We start from the raw sequence: 22,551 nt of genomic DNA, 5'->3' as shown, positions 1-22,551 counted from the left end.
CGAATGGGAGAATGCCTTGTTTTGCTGGTAAATTTACAAATGCAATGAATGTGTGAAAGCATTTAGGAATTCCTCATCTTTTTATTTTTCAACATCAGCTGATTCATACTGGAGGAATATCTTATAGAGGTGGTGAATGTGAGGAAGACTTCTGGAAGGTCAACCATAATTAAGTATCAGAAATATATGAATGAAAAGGCATTTATTAAAAGCTTAATAATATTAAGCATTGTGAGAAGTACTGGGGATACTAACAGAAGATGACAGCCTCTGCTCTCAAAGAGATTGTATTTTAATTGAGAAAGTCAGCACAAGTAGAAGGTTTAAGTGGGGAGCTAGGAGGCACAGTGGATAGAATGCTGGGCCTAAAATCAGGAAGAACTGAGTTCAAATCAGCCTCAGCAACTAGCTGTGTGACGCTGGCCAAGACATTTAACTTCTGTTTGTTTGAGGTTCCTTAACTATAAAATGGGGATCCTAATAGTACTTATCCTCAAGAATTGTTGTAAGGCTCAAGCAAGATAATAAAGTACTTAGCAGAGCACCTGGCACATAGCAGGTGATCTATAAATGTTAGCTCTTAATTGGTAAGACAAATATAAAGTCTGTGGGAGATCCTTAGGGTTCAGTGATCCCTAGTAGACATCTGGGTTAGTTAATAAATATTTATTAAAGTGCTATTTTGTGCCAAGTACTGTACAAAGCACCAGAGATACAAAGAAAGGTCAAACAGTCCGTGCCCTTTTAACCACCAGAAGTACATCTCCAGCTATTGGACATTTCAAATTGGATATCCTGTCTTAAACTTAACATGGCCAAAACTGAACTCATTTTTCCCCCAAAACTCTTTCCTCTTTATATCTTTCCTATTATTGTCAAGGGCACCTTAAGATAGAAATTAGGGCTGGATATGGAGGTTCGAGCATCCTTAGCATAGAAATGATAATGTGAATTCATGGAAGCTGATGAATACGTATCCCCCAGAAGCTGTCTGCCACCATTGGGAAGGGAAGAACATGTCAATTTATTAGAACCAGGAATGGTAATGGGGGTTCCTTGTCTAGGAAGGAAAAAGAAGGTGAAGGAGATATTGGCAGGAACATTATTAGGAGACTTGGGGGCTAATGGGTCCTGTTGGGCAATAAAAAATTCCAGCTGAGGCCCTGTAGGCAACCACAGCTAGGTCTGGGGCTTATTGCTATGGAAAATAAGAAGATTCATATTGGAGAGGAGAGAATTCATACAAACGTAATAAATGTCAGAAGCCTTCCTCTAATAAATACAAACCCTTTTAAATACCAGAGTTTTCATAATGGGCAGAAAAACTAACCACCTTGAATTTAATCTACCCCGAAATGTTTGCATTAAATGTGTTTCCTAACAAGCCATTAGAGCAAGTATCAAGTGTCTGCAATGTGCAAAGACACTGTGTTAAGCTCTGGAGGTCCTTACCTGTAAGTAACAATGTTTTTCATAGTTTTTTTAGTCTGTTCTAAAACTTTTTTTCCCCCAGGTAATAAGGTTGGCAAACACCAGATGATTCATAGGGAACAAAACTCATGATGAAAATGAATTTGGGAAAGTCTCTTCCTAAGCACCAGATGATTCATATTGCATTGACACCTTATAAGTGTAATGAATGTGAGAAAGCCTTCTGTGCCATTAACCATGAGCAGATTCATAGTTTTTAAAAGCCTTACAAATGTAATGAATTTGGGAGAGTATTTAGTCACTCCTCATAGTGTATTCACCATTAGCCGATTCATACCTGAGAGAAGCCTTATCAATGTAATAAATGTGGGAAAGCTTTTAGATATCAGGTTAGATCTTATTAAGCATCAGAAATGAAGGAAGAGAAAAGTATTTACTAACAGCTTCCTTTGTGCCAAGCCCAGGGCTAATATGTAAGTGCTGGGGATACAGATAGAAAATCCTTGCTCTCAAGGTGCCAGCATTCTGATTGGGAAGAAAACACATGTAGAAGAGGCAGCTGCAAGGTAGACAGAAAGACCTTCAGATCCTTCTGTTTCAGCTCTGGGGCCACTGGCCAGCACCAGTAGTTCTTAGCATGTATCTGGATGTCAGCTCTGAAAGGGGCTACTCACCACCTTTGGGAATGGAGAAGTAGCTCTGAGGGTCTGAGTGGGGAGGGGAGCTTGGATTCTCCCTGGTCAGGATGGTGATGGTGGTTCAGGGACTTCCCCAGAGGAGAAAAAGGGAAGGGAACATTGACTGACATGTTGGGGGAAGGGGACATGGGGTCCCCCTGGGGGCTTCTAGTGCTTTTCAGTTGCCTCTGAATGGGGTCTTGGGCTTTTGGGGATAGGGGGAGGAATAAGAGGATTGATGGTAGATTAATAGAAAAGTAACAAACATCTGAAAGCTTTCTTTCAGACCACATCACCTCTCCCCTAGATCGACGTGGGGAGCTTCTCTTGAGGCTCAGCATATCCAGGATCTTTGACTTGGTGCATTGGTAGTGAACCTCATCGTGATCATAACTCTGGACTTTCAGTGGTGTGAGTCCCAAGTTGCCCAACCCTTGACTGGAAGAAGGGAACAAAACTGTCCCTGAGGAGGAGAAAATATTAAATAAGAAGCAGTCAAAGAAGACCGAGAAGAAATGAGTGGAATGGAAGAAGTAAGCCAGGGTCAGCTCCCATCTGGAGCAGCCATTCCACTAGTGCTTGTAGCTATCCCCTTGAAGCCAGATTAGATGTCTCTGCCCTAAAGGGCAAGGAGCTAAAATTCTGCCCAAGGAAGATAGAGTTCTGACAGGGTGGCTGCCCTCTCCCAGAGCCAGGCACCTTCCCCTGCCCCCTTGCTTTTCAACTCTCTTTTGTGGGTTATTTTCCCTAATGAAAATGTATGGTCCTTGTTGGCAGGGACTGTCCTTTTCCTTTCTTTCTATCCTCAGCTTCAAGCACAGTGCCTGGCTTATAAATAGGTGCTTAAAAATCTGTTGACTTTATTCGATTGAAACTGCCCTCTCAAGGCTCTTTCCTCTGCCCTCTTCTCTTCATTATCTCATTTGGAGAACTCATCAGTTACTATCTCTGTGCAGAGGATTCCCAGATCTCCATATCTAGCCCTAATCTCTCTCCTGAACTCCAGGCCCACCTTCCCAGCTGATTTTTGGACATCTCAGACCATGTGCTTCATAGGTATCTCAAAGTTAAACTGTCCAAAGCAGAACTCATTATCTCTCTTCCACCTTCAGAATTTCCCTATTATTGTTGAGGGCACCACCCTCCACTCAGTGGCATCTTCAAGTCCTTACTGAAACTCAGCCCACATATCCAGTCTCTTCTTACATCTTATAATTTCTACTTTCACAGCCTTTCTCCCCACTCACACGACCTCCTTGCTAGTTCAGGCCTTTATCAGCTTTAGCTGGACTATGGCAGTAGCCTTCTTTCTGGTCTCCCTGCTTCAAGTCTTTCCACTGTCCAATCTGTTCTCCACTTAGGTGCCAAACTACTTTTCTTTTAGTAACTGTGTATTCCCATATGCAGTCAATTCTAGTGGGCTCCTGTTGGCCTCTAGGACAAAGTATAAACTCCTGTTTAACTATTAAAGCCCTTCATTGCCTAGCTGAAACCTATTTTTCCAGCCTCGCCAAACTGGTTTCACCTCCTGCACTCTACCATCCAGCTGAACTGGCCTCTTTGTGCTCCTCACACATGGTAGTCCCTTTCCCATCTCTCATTTCCACTTCCCATGTGTACATTAGCTGTCTTCCATGCCTAGAAGCATGGAAGCACTGGTACCTCCACCTCATGGAATCCCACTCTTCCCTCAGAGGCCTTAAGCCCCATCAGACAAGGAACAATGAATGAGTAGAAGATAAAGATAATCAGGTTGTGACTTGTTGTTGATGTAGCCCCACTGCTATCTTACTCCCTTAACCCCCCCCCCCCCCCCCCATTGCTGGGCCAGGTCTCTAGAGGGTGGATCCTTTGGATCCTAGGAATAGCTCAGGGGGGCATTTTTGATAATGTCACTCATGGGCCTCCATTAGTATGCTCCCTGTTGATAATCAGGCAGTCATCTCAACGAGCTTGGTATTCAATATGAGAACAGTTGATACAGTATGTTTTGTCCAAAAGTCTAATAGCACTCTCCCACAAATACGCAGGGCCCATGAGAAGACTGACATCACGTTTAGAGTAGGCTAGTGTTGAGGCGCACAGATAGAGACCACATGTATCCAAAGGGTAAAGTCCAAACTTCTGGTTAGTGAGAAATTGTTGGGCCTTGTACTTTGAAATTGTTTCTTCCCTCTGGTGGCTGGCTTCCTCTGTCTGTTTCCCCATTCATGCAAGTTTTTCTTTGGCGTGTCCTCTGGCTGTATTATCTGCAGTGCTTGGTCAGTGTCTCAGATGATGGGTGATGACAATACGGGAGGGGGGGAAAGCAAACCACCTGGGCCCCCTGCTGTTGTCCCAGGCCCCTTTAGACAGGCTTAAAGGAAGGTCTGTCTCTTCAAGGCACTCCCGAGCCTAGTAGAATCTTCTACCTATTGACTGAAACACTGATGAAATTTCCCCAGCTATTTCAAACACCTAGGGGCATGGTCAGTTTCAACAAGTATTTGGGAAGTGCCTATTAATGGCCTGATATGTGCCTGGTAGTCTGCTTGAGTGAGATACAGCCTCAAAGAATGAAATAATCCCTACCAGCACCAAACTAACATTCTAATGGGGGAGACAAAAATACATATCCAAATGTATACACTTAATAAACATATTTATGTAGACATTTATCTGAACAACACATATACAAGCATATATGTATATGTTTATATGTAGTATACAGATAAACTGCAAGTTTGGAAGGGAAGGCACTTGGAATTCTGGAGATCAGGAAAGTTTATTTGCTGAAGACAGTTCCCTTCTTGATCCAATTAAAGAGGAGTTTGAATGTGATAAAGGGAGAGAGGGTAGAGACAGTTTTATTTATGTATTTTAAAATTGAGTGTCTATTATTTAAAATCAATTTTTTTTACCCTTACTTTAGAAAGAACCTTGTACTCAGCTATCCTGCCAGGGAAGGAGCTTCCTTGGAGGGATTCCTTCACCCGTCCCCAAATCCCACTGCTGGAGTGGTCTGAAGTCAGGTAGAAACCAGGTAGATAATAGTTGTCCTCAACTAATTTACCACATCCTGCAGACCTGCGAAGACCAGCAGATATAATTGCTATGCCTTGTCTGTGATACTTGAAGGAAAGATCACGGAAAGTGAGAGAGGCCCCATGAGATTTGACAAGGGCCAATGTTCTGATTTTCAAAATGGAAGAAAACAGATGACAAACTATAGGACAATGATTTTGATTCCCGGGAATATTCAAGAATGTATCATCATGTTTGGTGACCATGTGGAAGGGAGGTGGTGATAACAATGAACCAGGGTGACTTTCATCAGCTTTTATTTTGGACAGCATTGCTAAAGTAGATGAAGGTATGCTCTTTATATAGTTTACTTAGAATCTAGTGAAATTTTTGGTAAAGTATCATGCTGTCCTAGTGGAGTATGTTTTGGACACGTTTTATTTCTCTGTAGGTGGAAGGAGCTGCCTTGAGGGTCGGTGGGCTCCACTTCCTTGGCGGTTTTCTTGATAAGAGGTTGAGGGATCATTGCTTGGGTATGTCATAGGGAAGGTTCTTTTCTTGATAATTCCTGATGTCCCTCCTAACTCTTAAGTTCTGTGATTCTTCTAAACTGTCTGCCCTAAGGATGGCATCATTCAAGTGAATAAGCATTTGTTAAATGCTTTTGATGCACCAGGTACTGTGATAAGTGCTGAGGATACAAAGCTGAGCAAACATGAGAGCCTCGTCCTAAAGGGACTCATTCTAATGAGTGAGACAGCATTCATAACTGCGCATGTAAATCACGTGTGGTGAAATGCAAAGTAATCTCCAAGAGGAGGTCATAGGACCGTGTGTGAGAAAGCCTCTTGGAGAATTTGGAATTGCAATTTGGAGTCTTACAGGAGGCCCAGTGATCCAAGTGGCAGGTGGGAGGAGGCAGAGCATTCTGGTCAGAACCAGGGAAAAGTCATGGATTCAAGGGATGAGGTTCTCTGTAAAAGACATAGCAGATTCTGTGGTGCTGGATTATAGATTACATGGAGGGAACTGAAGACTGCAAAACTAGGCGGGGACCAGATTGTGAAGAGCTTAAAAGGCCAAACAGAGGAGTTTAAATTTGATTCTGTAGGTGATGAGGAGCCACTGCATGGTCTGATCTGCGCTTTGGCAGTACGGCGGAGGTTGGATGGGAGTGGCCAAGAGACTAACCAGAACTGTGCAGCAGTTGTTGAAGGATGAGGGGATGAGGGGATGAGGGGCTTCTCCAGATGACCAGTGTTACGTGTAATCTCTTGATTGACAAACTGAATTTATTGTCTCAGTCCTCAGCCTTCCTGAGCTTTCTGTATCCATTGACATTGTTGACCGTACTCTCCTCCACGGGTTTTCATGACACTTGTCCCTGTTGGTTCTCTTCCTGTCTGTCTTACTGTTCCTCAGATTCTCATTGAATCTCCATCCTCACCACGACAGCTTCCTGTGGATGTCCCATAGCTTTTGGGTCTGCTTTTCTTTCTTCTCTGTATACTCCCCAGTAGACAGCGTTCCAATAAGTCTGGTGCTCACTTTGCTGCTCCAGGATACTGCTCAGTGTTTTAACGCAGTGCTGTGTCCCTGAGACGATGATACAGCAAGAATAAGTGCTCTGGACAGAATGGCCTGTATCAGCCGTGTTATTCTTGGGGCTCTACGCCACATTTCTGTCTTTGCGCTCAATGATCCAGACAGTGGTCAGAGAAAAAGATCAAGTTTTGGAGTGGGAAATTAGTTCTAGCAGAGGTTTCATGTAAATATGATTTACTGACCCCAAGGTTGCTAGGCAAATGTACCGTGTGACCCTGACCGAGCTGCTGAAATCCTGTCAACTGTATCCAGTTCCTCATCCATCAGATAAGGATAACATGTCCCAAAGCACCCTCGCTTATGGTGGTTATCATGACCAATTAATGGAAAACATTGGGCCATCCTTAAAGCCACCAAAACTGTCATGTACCAGTGATCGAGAATGGCAGAGAAGCAGATGAAGAGATCTTCTGGTTCAGTTTCTCTCATACTGTGTATGAGGAAACTTAAGCCATGAGAGGTTAAGTGATTTACCCAAGGTCGCAAATCTAGTAAGAGATGGGGCTAGGGATTGATTTTAGGCTTTTTATTCCAGATCCAAGGGACTTTCTGTTATGCAATGCTGCCTTCACTTAGTGATCTTACGCTCTTAGCCTTGAGCTAATAAGGATGTAGGATTCCCCTGAGCTCTGGATTTTTCCCATGTTTTTCTCTCTCTATCTTTTGCCCTTGAATGCATTGTTAACTCATATATCAAAGGCCAGGGGAGTGAGCCTATTCTAATCCATTCTGCGTACCTCACTTTCTATTCTTTCTAACTTATTTTTCCTCGTCTGCTATTCTCACCTTGTATTTACAGTTGAATTACCTGACACCTTATTAGACGGTTACTGATACCCCTTCCTTGCCTTTATCCATTTTCTGCAGGCTGTATTTGAGCATACTTAACACCATGTGCTTTCTCTGGGTGCCATTTTCAGTTGCATGACCTTATCCCCAGGTTCTTTCCTCCCAGTTCACAGAACTGGGGACATTCATACTTTATATTAATGTCTTTCAGACTTGGAGCCTAGTACTGAGAGCACAGAGGCAACTCCAAAAGAGAACATTCCAGGAGAAGAATCATCCCAGGGGGTGAAAGTAGAAACATTCGGAGGGGTGGATCTTTGCCACTCCACTTTTAGGGGATGTGGGGAAAGAGAGAGCCAGAGAAAGAGGCAACAACAGGTAAACAAGGAGAGTGGTGTGAGAAAAAGGACTCAGCGTCAGAAGACTCAAAGTAGAGAGAGATGTTATAAATGTCACGAGTGTGAGCAAGCCTTCACTCACAGCTCAAGCCTTGTTCTTCATCAGAGGAGTCATACTGGGGAGAAGCCTTACAAATGTGATGAATGTGAGAAATCGTTTTCTCGAAACTCAAGCCTTATCCTGCACCAGAGGATTCATACTGGAGAGAAGCCTTATAAATGTAATACATGTGGCAAAGCCTTCATTCAGAGTTCGACTCTTATAGCTCATCAAATGTTTCATACTGGAGAGAAGCCTTATAAGTGCAGTGAGTGTGTGAAAGCCTTCATCCAAAGGTCAGATCTTGTTAAGCACCAGAGGATTCATACTGGAGAGAAGCCTTATAAATGCAATGAATGTGGGAAAGCCTTCATTAAGAGCTCAACCCTGATTGTACATCAGATGATTCATACTGGAGAGAAGCCTTATACATGCAAGGAATGTGGGAAAGCCTTCATTCAGAGGTCAACCCTTCTTGTACATCAGATGACGCATACTGGAGAGAAGCCTTATAAATGCAGTGAATGTGAGAAAGCCTTCACTCAGAAGTCTCACTTGGTCCAACATCTGAGGATTCATTCTGGGGAGAAGCCTTATAAATGTTATGAATGTGGGAAAGTATTCACCTACTCCTCACATGTTTTTCGGCATCAAAGAATTCATAATGGAGAGAAGGCTGAAAAATATAAAGAGTAAGAGATAGCATTAATTCAGAATTCCACACTTATTGGACATCTGCTGAATGATACTGGAAATTAGTCCCAGAAATATAAACAACTGAGGAAACCACCGATTCAGAATTCAACCCCTATTGAACACTTGAGAATTTGTATGGGAGAAAAAACATAATTGTAAAGAATATAAAAAGTATTTTACTGAGAACTCAATCTTTATTGAATATCAAAGTATTCATGCTGAATAGAATTTTGTAACTACAAAGAATTTGGGGAAAATTTTTAGTAAATACTCAAACTTTATTCATCATTGGTTGATTCATATTGAAGAAGTTATCAGTGTCATGAATGTGACAAAGCCTTCTGTGGCAGTTTGAATCTTGTTAAACATCAGAAATGAATGAAGGAAAAAGCATTTGTTAAGAGTTTCTTATGTGCCAACAAACACTGTGCCAAGAGCAAATACACAAATGAAAAAAGAAGATACTTTGTTCCCGAGGATCTTTCAATTTGATTAGAGGTGGGAGCACATGTAGAAAGTTCTGCTGTCGAGAAGATGGAAAGGCCCACAATTCCCAAGTATTCACCTAAATACCAAAGGCAAGGCACAGTAGTCCTTAGTGTATACCTGGGTCCCTCCCCCACAAAGAACACTCCCAGTATTAGGAATAATGGTGTGGACTTGATAAATTGTGAACAAGAAGTTCTTAAGGAAAGAAACCCAAGCTTTTGATAGCCATTTATAAATGCCCCCAATAAATAATCATTAGACCACCTTCTGGTTCAGCCTCACACCCATCAGATGGGTAAAGTTGACAAAGAAAAGGAAAATGACAGATGTTGGATGGGCTGTGGGAAGACAGGCCCATTAATGCATTATTAGTGAAACTAAGTGGTGAACTGGTCCAGACGTTTAGGAAAGCTATTTGGAGCTGTGATTGAAAAAAAAAAGTGACTTAACTGCGTATCTCCTTTGATCTCGGCCTATACTCCAAAGACTTTATAAAAGAGAATGAGAAGGGACCCATGTATACAAATCTGTTTATAATGTTTCTTTTGATGGTGGCAAAGAACTGAATCCTGAGGGAGTATCTGCAATTGGGGAATGGTTGAAAACAATTATGGCATATGAGTGTAATGTAATACTGTTTTGCTAAATGAAATGATGAAAGGCATGGTTTCTGAGAAACCTGAGAAGACATATATGAACTGCTGCAGAGTGAAGAGAGCAGAACCAGGAGAATAATTTGTACAACATCATCATTAAAAAACGAACATTTTTGAAAGACTTAATAGCTCTGGTCAACACATTAACTAGTTATGAAGATTTTAGAAAACTAGCAATGAAGAATGCTACCCACCTTTTGATGAAGAGGTGTTATACTAAATATGCACAAGACAAATATTTTTGCAAATGTTTGTTTTTACTATGTATATTTATCAATTCCGCCCCCCCCCCTTTTATTTAGTGGGGAGAGGGGGGAGGGAAACAAAAATGCTTGCTAATTGCAAACAGTTTCTAAAAAGGAATGTGGGAGTGAATCTACTGGTCAGAATCAAAAGAGGATTCTAGATTCTTATTAATCAGGGAGGAGATACAGGTTCAGGGTCTTGCCTAGAGGGGAAAAGAGGGGGAAAGCATCAACAGAAAGATTGGAGTAGAATTAATTGGGAAAAGGGGGAAATAAGAGTCCTAGTAGACAGATGTTTTGAGACCCTCCAGGCATCCCTGGGATGGGATCTGGGACTTTTTGTCATTGGGGAAGTGGAAACATTGGAGGATTCATATTGAAGTGGATTCATAGAAAATAATATATGTCTGAAAGATTTCTCATACAATCCTCATCAGAGGATTCATAATGGTGTGTATATGTGTATGTAGGGAATGGGGTGGGGAACTAGCCACCTCTAACTTAAATTAGTTTTATATATATGCATTTGTTATTTTTCTATAAATATGATGTATTTTTTGTTTCTTGATCCATTCTATAACTTTTACTTAATGAAGGAATTTAAACCATCAACATTTGTTGTTAAAACTAATAAATTGAACTTGTTTTCTTACATTTTCTTGTGGATCATGTTGCGTGGAGAGAGTGAAAGCTATCTTAATCTATCTTTCCTTGTGACTGATGACCGCCTAAAGACTTCATTCTGGGAGAATTCTTCCTTCTCACAATGATCTCCTATCCATCTACCTCCTAGGTCTTAGCAGGCCAGCAGCTTTGCACTTCTTATATTTTCATCTTCTCAGTCTCAACACTTTGGTGAACTGATTTAACTCTGCACAATCCTCTTTAATCCGTTGCCTTCTTGTCCTGTTGCTGATCACACTTAGCCAAATGTCAACCCTGCATTACTTCCACCACCTGAGAACATGCTGCTGAAAAGATCAAAGACGTGATACTGATGCGGCATGTAATAAATTTATGCTCACTCATCTCAACTGGGCCCTTATTGAAGCCAAGCAATCTTTTCACACTTCCATAGTAGCCCAGGCTAACTGAGTTGGCCTGTTACCTCAGATTTGAAGTTGGAATGAAATTAAATGCTTATGGAAGCTCTGACAGTTAACAAAAGGGGATAGACTTAGTCATATTAGGGAAAGGACATTCAAGAAGGTTATATAGAGAGGACACCATATTAATTCAGCTGAGTGTAGCTCTCCTGCCTCTGTTGCCTGTGGTGGTCTGTGGGCCAAGCCTCAGAGAGCAGATGGAACTCTCTGACTTTTTATATTTAGGATATCAATGTAAGTAAGGATGATCACTTGATCGGTCACTTCACCTCAGTTATCCTTCGTACCTTTTTCAGGTAAGTGCATTGGAGTAACACTGGTAGGAGGTCTGTTCTCATTAGCTGAGGGACTTGGTCATATTCCTGTATTGTGTCATGTATCAAATAAGCAAGGTAATGTGGATTCAGAGATTCATGCTTATGGTTGCTTAAGGTGAAAGCCCAAGAAGTTAATAAGAAGGAAGCACTGGGTGGCGGTGGTGGGAGAGAGGAGAGTTTGAAGGAGACTAACAAGTCTCAAGTCTTTTCCTCTGCCTTTTCCCCATTTTAACAGATTGAATTGCCAGCAGTCAGCTCAGGCCTCTCATCACTTTGTGCTTAATCTAACCTCCTAATGGGCATGTCTTCCTCAATTCTCTACTTCTTCCAGTACATGCTCTCTATGGCCACCAAAGTGATTTCTTCAGGGATCATCAATTTCCCTTTCCTCTACAACCTGGTGAGAGGTAGTTTCCCATATTTTAGCAATTTATGTTTTTGTTTTTAATTTTCTCATGGATAATCTTTTGGCTAGTCTCACATCTTTTATATGAAGCATTTTCCATTCATGGCTTCTTCTGGCGCCTAATCATGGGTGTGGAGTTGAACTTGGGTACTAGAAGACTTTGCAAAGGCCATAACGAACTGGCCTGGCAGTGTGTTATTAGTTATGTCTGCTCTCTGAGAATGAGCTGCACTCTGTTCAAAGAAGATAACCATAGGTTGGCCACTGGGCAGTGATGACTTTTGGCCATGAAAGTGGTGAAGCCCAATTCCTGAAGCATATAAGGATCATGATGAAGGAATCAGTGAAATGAATGAACAGTTATTTATTGAGTCCCCATTCTACACCAGCCACTGTAGTTGGTAATAGGGAGAGAAGTAAGATGGCCCTTGTTTACAGGGAGTATGCATTCCAAAGGAGAAGATAACATACATAAGGGAGGATGCCATAGACGGGAGTTTGGTCTGGAAAGGCCTTGGGATGGTGAGGAGAGTCATGAGATTGCTGATGGATACACCCTAACAGGCTGTGCAGCTGGAAGGATCTTCCCCTTCAGGGGAGTCATGGAGCCTGGAAATAGAGGCAGAATCTGATCTGCCCACCCTGATTCTTTAGTCACTCATTGTCCCAGCAACATGGATTAAAGTGTCATTCCTTCCCTCTGTTGTGTTACACCTTAGCTCACCTTATACACGGTTCATGGAGAAGCGTCATAGAATCATAGCATAGTGGATTTTATTCCGGACTTGTAAGTTAGGAGACACTTTGGACACACCAAGCTGGGTGACCCGAGAAGGCCATTGGCAGGTATTGATCTGCTTTACTAGAGATACATTCCCTGTATCTCTCAAAGCATAGGTCTAGGCCTCTCCACAATTATTACTGCTGTGGTTATTACACAAGAAAGAATCAATGAACCAATAAACATTTGTTAATCACCTACTACATGCCAGGAACCTCAGTGCCTTCCATTCTGTTCCCTTCAGCTTCCATTGACTAAAGCTCCATTCTGTCCAATTCATTGTAGTTGGTGTGCTTGGACACAGGTGAACCACATGGTCTGTGTCCTTCAAGAGTGCATCATTTAAGTTGGGGAATGGCACAGTGCATAGAATACTGGGTTTGGAGTCAGGAAGGCTCATATTTGTGAGTTCAGATCTGGCCTCAGACATTAGCTGTGTGACCGTGGGCAGGTCACTTCACCCTGTTTGCCTCAGTTTCCTCATCTGTAACGAGCTGGAGAAGGAAATGGTAAAACACTCCAGTATCCCTGCCAGAAAAACCACAAATGGGGTCATGAAGAATTGGATATGACTGGACAAGAACAGCAAAGACAGTGAACAAATATAACCTCAGGGAGAACGTGGTCAGGGCATGAGTGATCTCTAAACAGCGATCTGATATGAGCGGGGCAAGATTGCTTTCTTCCTTTCATTAATCCCATAACAGTTTTGTGACTGACATGTTTCAATCAGAAATATGGCTCCTAGATTTTCTGTCATTCTTGATGTTGCTTTGTGAGCAGGAAAATGAGTAACTTGTGAATGACTAACCCTTGTATATCTGAAAGAAAAGTGGGAACTTCTGGGCTTCCGTTGACATCTCTTCATGTCCATTAATACTGCTTTGTTTGGAAAACTCACCCTGAGTCCTTCTTCTCTGTCTCACTAAAATTCCATTTTCTGATGAGGTACCAGATCTCACGTTACAGTTGTATTTCCTCTCATCTTTTTCCCCACATGTGGCAGGTTTTCTCCTCCCTATGTTGTACTCTGTAGCTTGGTACAGAGAGGATGATCAGTGGAACAAGTTAGTTATACAAACATAGAGAACTAAGTAAAATCAGTAGCCTAGTATTTGATAAATCCCCAAACCTCAGTTACTGGGACAAGAGCTCACCATTTGACAAAAACTGCCAAGAAACTGGAAAGCAGTCTGATAAAAGCTAAAGACCAACATCTCACATCATTATACCAAGTTTCCCTGACAAAGGTCTTCCCAAGATATCAAGAAATTGATTAGTAATAATAACTAGTAGTATTTATATAGTGCTTTAAGATGGGCAAGTATACTTTACAGGTATCTTTAAAAGCTGTTCCTAAACTGTTACATGATCAGAGGATGTGAATAGTTTTTAAAGGAGGAAATCCAAGCTAGAAAAAAAATACTCCAAATCACTAATAATTAGAGAGATGTAAATTTAAGCAACTCTGAAGTTTCATCCCATATCCATCAGATTGGCATCGGTGAAATGACAAAAAAGGAACATGACAGACACTGGAAGGTGTGTAGGAAAATGGACACATTAGTTCACTATGAGTGGATCTGTGAATTGGTCCTACCATTCTGGAGAGAAATTTGAAAATATACCCCACAGTTTCTAAATTCTGGATACCCTTTGTCTCAGGGATAGCACTGGTAGACCTGTACCCCAAAGAGATCAAAGAAGGAGGAAAAGGCCTGCATACGCAGAAGTGTTGTAGTAGAGATCAGGCCTTCTGAATTTTTTTTTTTTCAGCCCTTGGGATTATTCTTTTCTCAGACTGTTCTTTTGCAGTTGCCTCTGTGGTTTTAGTCCTAGACCCCAAATTTGAAAAGAGATTAATATGAAGTGTGATTACCTCCACCTGGGAGAAAGGAAATGGAGAATGGCTTAATGTATCTGAAGAGAGTGTTTGCCACCTTGGGGCAATAACCATGGGATAGATGTACTATGGAAAATATTATGGCAGGAGGTTTTCTTTTGTTTTTGTTTTTTTGCTCACAATTCTGCTCATTGAATTTGACGTCCTAAAGGACAGCTGGGTGGTGCTGGGATAGAGAACTGGGCCTGGAATCAGGAATGGCCTCAGACACTTACTAGCTTTGTGATACTGGCCAAGTCACTTCACTCTGTTTGCCTTCATTTCCTCAGATATAAATGAGCTGGGGAAGAAAATGGTAAATCACTCCAGTATCTTTGCCAAGGAAATTCCAGATGGGGTCCTGAAGAGTCAGAGATGACTGAACAACAACAAACAGAAATATCAGATACCACAGGGCCAAGCACAAGCCCCTGTTGAGCTCTACATTGAACTATTAACAGCTGACCTAATCCAGTCAGGTCTGAATCCATATGATTGTAGTACCATCCAGTCAATATTTTCATTTTCTCCACAAGAATAGTATGAGATCTTTTATCAGAAGCTTTCTAGAATATAGACAAATCATAGCCACATCATTCTCCTTATCCACTAATTTAGTGATGCTATCAAACAAGGAGCCTTGAGCCGGCCATCCTGGCTCTTTATAACCTTAACTTTTCTATTTGGTCTTCAGCCATCTTTTTAATGATTCCTTCTGGAATTTCCCCAACAATCCCTATCAAGCTCAATGGACTATAGTTTTCATACTGTTCTTTTCCTTTCTTTGGAGGAAAATCAGGACAATAGTCCCCTGATCTTTTGGTTTCTTTCCCTTTTATCATGATATTTCAGTATCACAGCTGGGCTCAGTAAATATATTTGCCAGTTCTTATGGGACACAAGGATGTGGTTCTGGGCAATGTGACTTTATTTCATTAAGGGTAGCTGCATGGTCTCTCACTAGCTCCTTGTCTGGGGTGTTTTTGTTCTGTCATTTCTAATGTAAAGGTGTTCTTTGCAGAGAGCACCGAAGTAAATTAAAAATTGAGCAGCCCTACTCCTTCTCTTTGTCAGATGTCATCATCCTATCCCCCCAAGCAAAGGTCTCATCCATTCTTGGATCTTTTTTCCTCCCAATTTAGCCAACTTCTGTCCCTAAGCTTTTTTTTTTTTTTTATCCTTAGCTTTCCTCTCCAGCCTCAAATCGTTCAGAGTTTAAGCATTTAGGACAGTATTTTTGCAGGACTGAGCCACACTCTGATATTCCTTCTCTGGTACCTTGCCTTGCTTTCATCTGTAAAATTTTTCTTTAAATTTAAGTCAATTGGTGAGTTTCCTGTGCATCCACATAGGCCTCTTTTGACTAATCTTTGTTTCTTCTCCTTTTTGGAAGTGTTTCCCTTTATGTCTGTGGAATTTCATGCTTGAGCAACTTCCAATCTTTCTAGGCTGAGGTCTGTTTAAGCATTTTATGCCAGGATCCCACCTTTTATTTTTTTGAATCCTTTGAAATATGCTTTCCCTAAATCTATGGTGGGTGTCAGGGTAGTCCAATATTGTTGTTGTTTAGTCATTTCAGTTGTATCCAACTGTTTGTGACCCCATTTGGGGTTTCTTGGCACAGATAATGGAGTGGTTTGCCACTTCCTTCTCATTTTACAGATGAGGAAACTGAGGCAAACAGCATTAAGTGACTTGCTCAAGGTCACCAGTAAATGTCTGAGGGCAGATTTGAACTCAGGAAGATGAGTCTTCCTGATCCCAGGCCCAGTGCTCTATCTACTGTGCCACCTGACTACCTCAAACAATTCAACCATAAAGGTCCCTATTTCCTCGTTTTATATCATGAAGTTTAGGACGGAGTGATCACTGAACCCTAGTATTTCAATAATTTCCATTCCATTAACCAGTTCTTCCCTATCAGTGAGAGTCTGATCTAGCATTGGCTTTCCTCTTGTTGGTTCCTCTACCTTTTGAAGGTTCGAATTACTGTTATTAGGTCTGAAAGATAGAAGGCCCTCTTCACTAAGAGCTAGCATTTATATGGAGCTTTAAGGTTTGCAGAGTGCCTTACGGATACCTTGTTTGATCCTCATGACAATGCTGGGAAGGAGGTACTGTTGTTATCTCCATTTTTGAGATGAGGAATCAGGCCAGCAGAGGCCAAGTGCCTTATCCAGAATGACACAGCTAGGAAGTTCATGAGGCTGAATTTGAACTCAGGTCTTCTGATTTCCACTATTGTACTTTGTACCTCCTAGCTACCATCATGCCTCTGGGCCAGTGTTTTGGGCCAACCCCAGACTTCCTCATCTAGTTCTTTGTGCCCAGTTCTTCTGTGATGTATTCTCATTACAAAATTACTACTGTTTCTCCCTCCTCTGACCTTCATGTCTCTCCTTTAGTTCCTGGACAACCTCAGTGAAATAAGGGCTAGACCTGTGGTTTAATAGATATGAGGAACTTCTGTTTTAGGAAATTCTTTCTGTTAATGCAGGGCAACAATTTGCCTGCAACTTTATTACTCTGAGAGAGTTGCCTAGAGCAGTGGGGTCAAACTCCAATAGAAAGGGATCCCTGCTGGTGGCACATTGTTGGAGAAAGCTCACAAATTTAACACTATCCGTGTTGTATTGTATTTTCACTTGTTTTGTTGAACATCTACCAGTTATACTTTAATCTGGTTCTGGCAACCCTGGGAATTTCCTCAGGAGAAGGGCCCCATCGCCCTGGCAGCTGGGAGCCTGGTGCCTCTGGTCTGGAGCACTGAGAGCTTCGTTGACACGCCTGTAGTTCCACAGCTAGTTTATCTCAAGGGAAACACTTAAACCCAGGATGTCCAGGCTCCCAGGCCAGTTCTCTTTTCATATCTTCATCCTCTGTCCTCTGTTTCATTTGAATGAGAATATAGAACAGTGGTTCAATTCTGAGTTTCACCCTACCAAATCTCAGTAGTATCTGGGAGGTCAAGTTTTCCTCTATGTGTTAGAACCCCTGGTTTGTCTTGTTTGTTGCCTAAACTTGAGCATTTGTGAATAGATATTTGATGCCCTAGGTCTGAATACTGGCTTTTTTCCTAACATTTTTTTTTTTATACTGTGGAAATGGGGTCATCATTTCCTACTGCCTCCAGTCTGAAAGAGCATGATCTCCAAAGCTTTGAGAGGTAGGTACCTCCTCTTCCTAATCCTGAGCTGGGCAGGTTGTGTGGGTATGGGTATAGTGAGTGGAGGGAGAGTTGTCATAGACCCACAGAATTTCAGAGCCACAAGAAACCTCTGGTCACCTACTTCAGGCCATACCCTAAAGAATTCACACAGCACCTTGTAATTGCTAGGCACTTTGTATTTGGCATGAAGCCGTAGCTGCTCATCTCGTTGCTTTTGGTTTAGGTAGTAAAAACACAAGAGAGTTAGACTGCTCAGTAGCCTGAGAGTTCAGGTTCTCAGAGGGAGCTCAAAGGCCTTTCCCTCCTTCCACCAGAGGCTCCTTAGACTCTGAGGGCCCCTCTCCCCCTTCCTTGCTATGAACTAGATAGAATACTCACTTCCTTTTGGCATCTAGGGCCCTGCCTCCAAACTTCTCTGGTCTCCCTAAAAGGTACAGGATCTCTTTTACCTGTCTCATTCTAGGGTGGGAGTTCTTCTGCCCTCCTATTTCCACCATAGAGATTTAGTGATAGAGATTCTTGGATCTGCTACTTCTGCCTGTATAACCTTGACTAAGTCCTTTTGATTTTGCTGGAACCAGTTTTACTGCTTATCAAATTTTTAGTGTGAGCATTTACATCGTGGAAATTGGCAAACACTACAAATCAAGGCTTGGTTTATTGTTTTGTTAATTGTCTAGACTTCAGAAAGTGATGGAAAAATGTTAATGGTACAGATTAAACTTAAAAATATATTTTGGGTACAATTTTTTTTTTCTGGAAAGCTGGTTGTTAAACATTTACCAGCACCCCCTGCTTTGAAGGCATCAAGGTATAGCAGGTAGAGTGATGGACATGGAATCAGGGTGACCTGTCTGGGAATTCCACTTCAGATACTTATTAGCTTTGTGATCCTAGAAGGGTCACTTCTTTTCTCTTGTGTTTCCTCATCTGTAAAATGAGGGATCTGGACTGGATGACCACTGAGACCTCTTCCAGCTGCAAATATGTGATCCTGTGAGCTTTCTCACTTGGGCCCTGTACCCCTCCTTCCAAGTGAGGGCATTGGGCTAGAGCTTTCAGGACTCTTCCAGCATGAAGTCCTGTGATCCCTGCAAGTTCTGAGCTCCTAATCCCTGCTCTCTCTGGCCTCCTCCAGGAAGCCTTCTCACATTACCTCTGTGTTTGAAGCTGGGTTTTCTGATTTTGAATCCAAAGAATTTTCTTTTATACAATGCTGTCTTCTCTTAGCCTTGTTATGCTTTTAGCCTTGAGCTTATGGGAACCTGGGTCCTGATTGCAAATGGCCTATCCTGATTCTCCTCCTCCTTTTGATGGTTATTCTTCTCCCCAGCTTGTCCCTTTAAACTACTTTGTTAGCTCTTATACAATAAAGACCAGGGTCATGATCTTATCCTACCCTATTACTTCTGAACACCTCACATTTCAGTTTTTCCAAATGGTTTCTCCTCACTCTCTGTGCTTATCTAACACACATACCAGTCTACTTCATGCTTAGATATTTCCATTACCTATACTCATTATTGTTCCAGAATTTCATACCATATATGAGAGTGCATAACACTTTTTTCAATTGCATTGCCTCATACCTAATTTCTTTTAGCTCAGAGAAAACAGGGCATTCACAATGTATAATAACCCCTTTAAATTTACAGACTAGAACTGAGACCACAGAGGCAACTCCAAAGGAGAATATTTCGGAGAAGAATCATGCCAGAGAATGAAAATGAAAAGATTCAGGGGGTCAATCTTTGTGATGCTATTTTAGAGGAATCTAGAGCGTATGAGAGCCAACAAAAAGAGGTGGCAGAGAAAGCAGAAATATAACTATCTGAAGACTCCTAGTGGAGAAAAATGTTATTAATGTAAGGGATATGGAAAACCTCCATTCAATGCTGATACCTTAATGAACATCAGTAAACAGACACTGGAGAGTAACCTTATATGTAAAAAGAATGTGGGGAAGCAGACAGTCACAGTTTAAGATTTTTTTGACAGGATTCATTTCAGATTAATACTTTCCAAATTTAACGAATGTGGGAAAACATTTTCAAGCCTTATTTGACACGAGCTGATTTGTACTAGAGAGAAGTTTTTAAGTGTAATGACTGTGGGAAAACCTTTCAGTTTTCAAAACATATTGTCAGAGAATAAAAACTAGAGAGAAGACTTATAGATGCAATGAGGGTGGGAAAGCCTTCATTCAGATCTCGGATCTTGCTCTACTCAGATGATTCATCCTGCAGAGATGCCTTATCAGTATAAACAATGTAGGAAAACCATCAGTCAAGCCTCTTAGCATGAGAGAATTTGTACAGTCAAAAAGCCTTATAAATGTAATGTAGGTAGGAAGGCCTTCAGTGAAGGCTCCTTGTTGAGCTCCAGAAAATTCTTACTGGAAATGAGCTGTATAAATGTAGTGGATTTGGAAAAGTCTACATTCAAAGCTCAGCCAGGGCTATGCTCATATCACCAAACCTGAATTAAGCTTGGAAGATTACAAAGCTCAGAGGAGGCATCAGTTATATTTTATCTTAGAACTTATGACTTTAGGCAATCTATGAGCTTTCAGGTTCCCAGTCTGAGCTGTACCTAAGATCATTGAAGAATATAGCAATGCCCAAAGAAAGCAAGAAAACAGAACTAAAGGCCCATATTCCCTCCTGAAGTGCAGAACTTAGCACTAATACAAAGCACAAGTTCAGGAATTCAGAAGATGAGAAAACAACAAGAAAAAGACTCCTACATAAAAAGTTGTAATAAAAAGGATGCCCAAGACACAAATCCCAAAGAAGAGAATGACTACAAAAGATTTACAAGTAAAGCTCCAAAGAAAAACACAACTTGGACGTAGGTTTAACTGGAATTCCTGGAAGTAGGATTGTTGTTATTCTAGAGTTAAAATTTTTTAATGTGATGAGAGTGCTGGAGGGAAAGAAAAGAGAGCTATGGATTAAAGACTTGTAGGAGAATTAACAGCACAGCAAAAGAAAGGTAAAACTTTACCCATGCAACAGAATCCTTGAAAATGAGAATGGACTAAACAGAAGGTAATGAACTGTGTGAGACAACAAGAAGTATTAAAACAGTCAGAACTTTAAATTTGCCTTAGTACTATCATTTTCATTATTTCATCATTGCCTAGCCATGAGAACTGAATATTTCTTTAGCTGTTTGAGTTGTTCTGTATTTCTTTAAGGAACATTTTATAATTGAATCTACACAAATATTTTGTGTGTTTTGGTAGATTGATGTCCAAATATTTTATGCATTTTACACTTATATTGAATGGAATTTCCCTTTCTATTACTGGATTTTGGATTTTCTCTTATTAGTTGTTAAATTATCTTGGATTTTGTTCTTATTATACAGAAATGCTGTTGAGCTTTTTGGGTTTTGTACCCTCTGCAACTTTGCTGAAGCTATTGTCTTAATTAGTATCTTTGCTGATTCCCTAGAATTTTCTATGTAAGCTATCAAGCCATTAGCAAATAGGTGTGATTTTATCTCTATCATTATGCATGTTAATTCTTTCTCTTGTCTTACTGTTATTGCTGGCTTTTGTAGAGCCATATCAAATAATAGTGGAGAGAGTAGGCATGCTTACTTTACTCCTTTATTTGTTGGGAAAGCTTCTAGTGGATCTCCATTGCATGTGATGTGTACTTCTGTTTTTAGGTACTTTATGTAATGCCTAAAAAAAGTCCTTTTCTGCTTATATGTAATAGAATTATTTTTTATATAAATAAGTTTTGTTCTTTGTTAAAGGCTTTTTTCATATCTGTTGAGACAATCATGGGTTGAGGCATTTTTGTTGTTCAACGTGATTTATTGATTATCTTCCTGATACTGAACTATCCTTACCTTGGGAGAACTGCTGTGGCCTGACAAGATTTTACTTTAAAAATTTTAAGTGATATTAATTAATGACTGATCTAATTCTCCTTTGCTTCATCCTTCCCTGCTTTATTTATTGGGACTATATTTGTCGTATAAAAGGTATCTCATAGAATGCTTTCTTTCTCAATTTTGGGAATAATTTTGGTAGTAATGGTACTGTTTCTCAAAAGTTTTGTAGAATTTTTCTGCAAATCCATCAGGACCACGAGTTTTTTCTTTGATAGGTCCTTTATAGCTGGTTCTATTTCAGTTACTGAGACTGGATTGTTTAAGATCTCTATTTGTTTTTCTGTTGGTTTAGGTATTTTACATTTTTGAAGGCATTTTCTATTTGTATTCCTAGTGTTCTAAATATACTGTGCATAGTACATTTGATCATTATTTTAAATTCTTTTTTGTTTTATTGTTATTTCACACATTAGCTACTTTGTTGATGTGCTGCCTTTATAAGCAGTGTGACTGTTTATTTTCTCCTGAATTTTGTTATTATATAGAAATGCTTTTGATTTTGGTGGGAGTGGGGGGAGTTGTTATTTTGTAGCCTGCAACTTTGCTGATGCTATTAATCATCTCATTTGGTATCTTTGCTGACTCTCTAGGAATTTTTAAGCAAATCATTATGTCATCAGTAAATAGAGATAGTTTTATATCCTTGTCTTATCTTTATGCCTGTAATGTTTTCTCATCTTACTGCCATTGCTAGCATTTCTAGAACTAAATAAAATAATAGCAATGAGAGTGGGCATCCTTGCTTTTACTCCTTTATTTCTTGGGAAAATTTCTAGTGCATCCCCGTTATATATGATGTGTATTTTTGGTTTTAAATACTACTTTTTAAAGTTATCAAAAGAAACAATGAATAAAAGGAAAGACTAAAGGGAGAATAGCACTTCCAGATGTCAAAATATTTTGTAAAGCAGCAGGAATTTAAAAAAAAATTTTTTTGGTATTGATTAAAAAA

General features: G+C 40.6%; 2 protein-coding genes across 2 annotated transcripts in view; both read left to right on the top strand.

The window, feature by feature from the left end:
• The window catches only part of LOC118839164 (zinc finger protein 850-like), a 154,718-nt gene that overhangs the window by 38,558 nt on the left and 93,609 nt on the right, over positions 1-22,551 (top strand). The window lies entirely within an intron of this gene.
• On the top strand, positions 6,748-10,681 carry LOC118839810 (zinc finger protein 239-like). Its single transcript, XM_036747326.1, has 2 exons — positions 6,748-6,823; positions 7,717-10,681. Exons 1-2 carry the CDS (start codon positions 6,748-6,750, stop codon positions 8,637-8,639), a joined length of 999 nt encoding a protein of 332 aa, XP_036603221.1. The 3' UTR covers positions 8,640-10,681.

The sequence above is a fragment of the Trichosurus vulpecula genome, chromosome 2 (genome assembly GCF_011100635.1).
Source record: "Trichosurus vulpecula isolate mTriVul1 chromosome 2, mTriVul1.pri, whole genome shotgun sequence".
NCBI lineage: Eukaryota > Metazoa > Chordata > Mammalia > Diprotodontia > Phalangeridae > Trichosurus > Trichosurus vulpecula.
The sequence above is the reverse complement of the archived record's forward strand: the minus strand, read 5'-3'. Positions and strand labels throughout refer to the sequence as shown.